The 2,316-nt window shown below is 67.2% G+C and overlaps 1 protein-coding gene across 6 annotated transcripts in view; it reads right to left on the reverse strand.

The window, feature by feature from the left end:
* The window catches only part of SH2B3 (SH2B adaptor protein 3), a 67,205-nt gene that overhangs the window by 8,366 nt on the left and 56,523 nt on the right, over positions 1-2,316 (reverse strand). For all 6 annotated transcript variants that reach the window (XM_025198920.1, XM_014518436.2, XM_006015179.3 and 3 more), the window contains exon 3: positions 860-961. In XM_025198920.1, coding sequence (XP_025054705.1) covers positions 860-961 — 102 coding nt within the window. The remainder of the gene's footprint in view (positions 1-859; positions 962-2,316) is intronic.

The following is a 2,316-nucleotide window of genomic DNA, read 5'->3' on the forward strand; positions in this document are numbered from 1 at the left end:
CCCTCTGCCTCGCAGCTTCCTCTCCCCTCCTCGCTGGGGCCTCACGTGCCTCCGCCGCGGTCTAGGGAACGGCTGCGAGGGGGGCAGAGGCAGGAAGGAGGCTGCTGTGAAGGGCGAGGAGATCCGGCCGCAGACTTCCCAGGGGAACTCGCTCTCCTCTCTCCCCCGGCCCCTCGCGAGGTCTGCAGGGCTGGAGATGTGACGCAGGCGGCGGTTCTGCCCCGGACGCTTGGGGAAGGGAGCAGCCTGCGTGTCTCGGCGTGGCCGCTGGAGGCAGCTGCTCCCAACCTCCGCTGGCCCGCAGAGACCGGGCAGGTGGTCTCGTGCTGCCAGCTGCCTGGGCACGAGGCCACGAATGCGAGGCCCTGGAGGGAGACGGCCATCCCGGGCAGCGCATCAGGGGAGATGAAGCAAAGGGGACCTAACCGTGCCCCCCACACGCAGGCCGGGGTCTTGTGCTGGCTCCCTGCAGGGTGGGCTTAGGTCTCCAGGACTCTTGCCCTCCGCCTGAGACCGTGCCCCCGGCTCCGTCATGCGCCAGAGCCGCGGCACCGAGAGGGCTGAGCCCAAACCGGAGCTGCTCCTCGCTGGGGGGGGGAGAAGAGGAAGTGAAATTTGGCGCGAGAGCCTCCGTGGACATGTGCCATGATGGGGGGCACTGACGCCAGCGGGGCGGCTGGGGCGCGCTGCCTCCTGGCTGTTGGGACAAAGGGAGGACGAGGGCTGGGCCCAGGCAGCGTGTGCCGAGCAGCCGGGCAAAGGGCAGGGCCTGGGCCAGGCAAGCTGAGGCACCGGGGAGGGCAGCAGCCTCTTGCCCCCTACCCTTCTCCCACGGCCTAGGAGGGATGGCAAGTCCTACCTTAAGGACAAAGGTGTTGAAGTTGTCAGGCATCTCCAGGCGGGTGCACCGGCGGACCTCCTGGATGGCAGAACAGGTCGTGCGCAGCTTTGGTCTGGAGCTCTGGAGGGGGAAGCAGAGGGGCAAAGAGCGCGTTAGCAGAAAAAGCAAAGACCGAGCTTCGTGCTTGGAGCTGTGAACCCCCTGCGCCCACCCAGCTTCGGGCTCTGGCGCAAGCGGATGCTGCCAACGAAGCCCTCAGTGCCTTGACGGCTGCTCAGCACCCGGGCCTGCACCGCGGCACCGCTTTCCCCGCTCCCCGGACACGGGGAAGACTCCCCCAGGCCGGCATCTCCTCTCCGACAGGGCGAGGTGCACGTGGAGCTCAGACGACAGCTCCCGGGACCTTCTCCTCGGCCCCCGGATGGTCTCAGGGAGGAGCCAGATACGCCCTGGCAGGAGCTGTGGGCATGCGGAGCCGAGCGGAGGAGATGGCCGTCCCAGCTGTGCTCCCTGCCCCCGTTTCACTCGGGACATGTGGGGGGGAAGTGGATCAGGTACCCCCACACCTCTGCTGTCGAGAGATGCTCGCTTTGTGTGGGGGTCTCCGGGGGCTGAGGCTATTTGTGGGGGGCTACACTCTGCCAGCTATGGCAAGCAACCACACAGGCTAGGGCTGCAGTGGACTGTGGACCACGAGGGGCTCCCACGGCACAGGCCTCGGTCTACCTCGGGCCAAACAAAAAGGCTGCCAGGAGACGAAGCTGCAGGACACAAGAAGCAGGGAGCCGCCGTGCAGCCGGTTACAAGCTACCCTGGGTGCCAGGCTCAACGCTGGAGTAAGAGAAAGCCAGAGAGGCCCAGAAGGATGCTTCCGCAACTTCCAGAGGCTCTTAGCGAAGAGCCACTAATGACTAGTGGGACACCGGCATCCTCGCCTTTCCTGGTGGCAGCTGGGCCGAAATACAGCGCTGCCGTGGCCTGAGACCGCCCGCTCCGGTCCCAGCTGTTCTGTGTCGCTGGCCTGGCCTGGATAAGACCGACCGGAGGGCAAGGCAGATCCCACGCCCTTGGCCCAGCTCTCTGAACCCAGCCCGGGGATTTCCAAGGGCTGCTGAGCACAAAGGAGGAGGCCGGGTGCAGAGAAGGCACCGCTGGCACGGGCGGCGTAGCGAGGATGCATCAGCCCCTGCCCTTCCTGGGGCAGTCCAGCCCCCAACGTGGCCGGAGCGAGAGCGAGGTTGCAAAGCGCCCCTTTCCCTGCGTGCACGCAACCCTGGCCCTGCGGCGGCGGGAAATGACGGCCCTTCTCCTGCCTGGGCTCTGACTCATCCCCAAACCAAAAGGGTTTGGAGAGACGCACAGTGCAAGCAGGGATGGGACCCGAGCCAAGGCGACGCACCGCAGGGGCCGCTGCGCAGTGGCTGTGCACGCCCCAGCCCGGGCTGAGACGCCTGCAGCAGGTCCCCCGCCCGGGC

The sequence above is a fragment of the Alligator sinensis genome, unplaced genomic scaffold (genome assembly GCF_000455745.1).
Source record: "Alligator sinensis unplaced genomic scaffold, ASM45574v1 scaffold628_2, whole genome shotgun sequence".
In the NCBI taxonomy this organism is placed as follows: domain Eukaryota; kingdom Metazoa; phylum Chordata; order Crocodylia; family Alligatoridae; genus Alligator; species Alligator sinensis.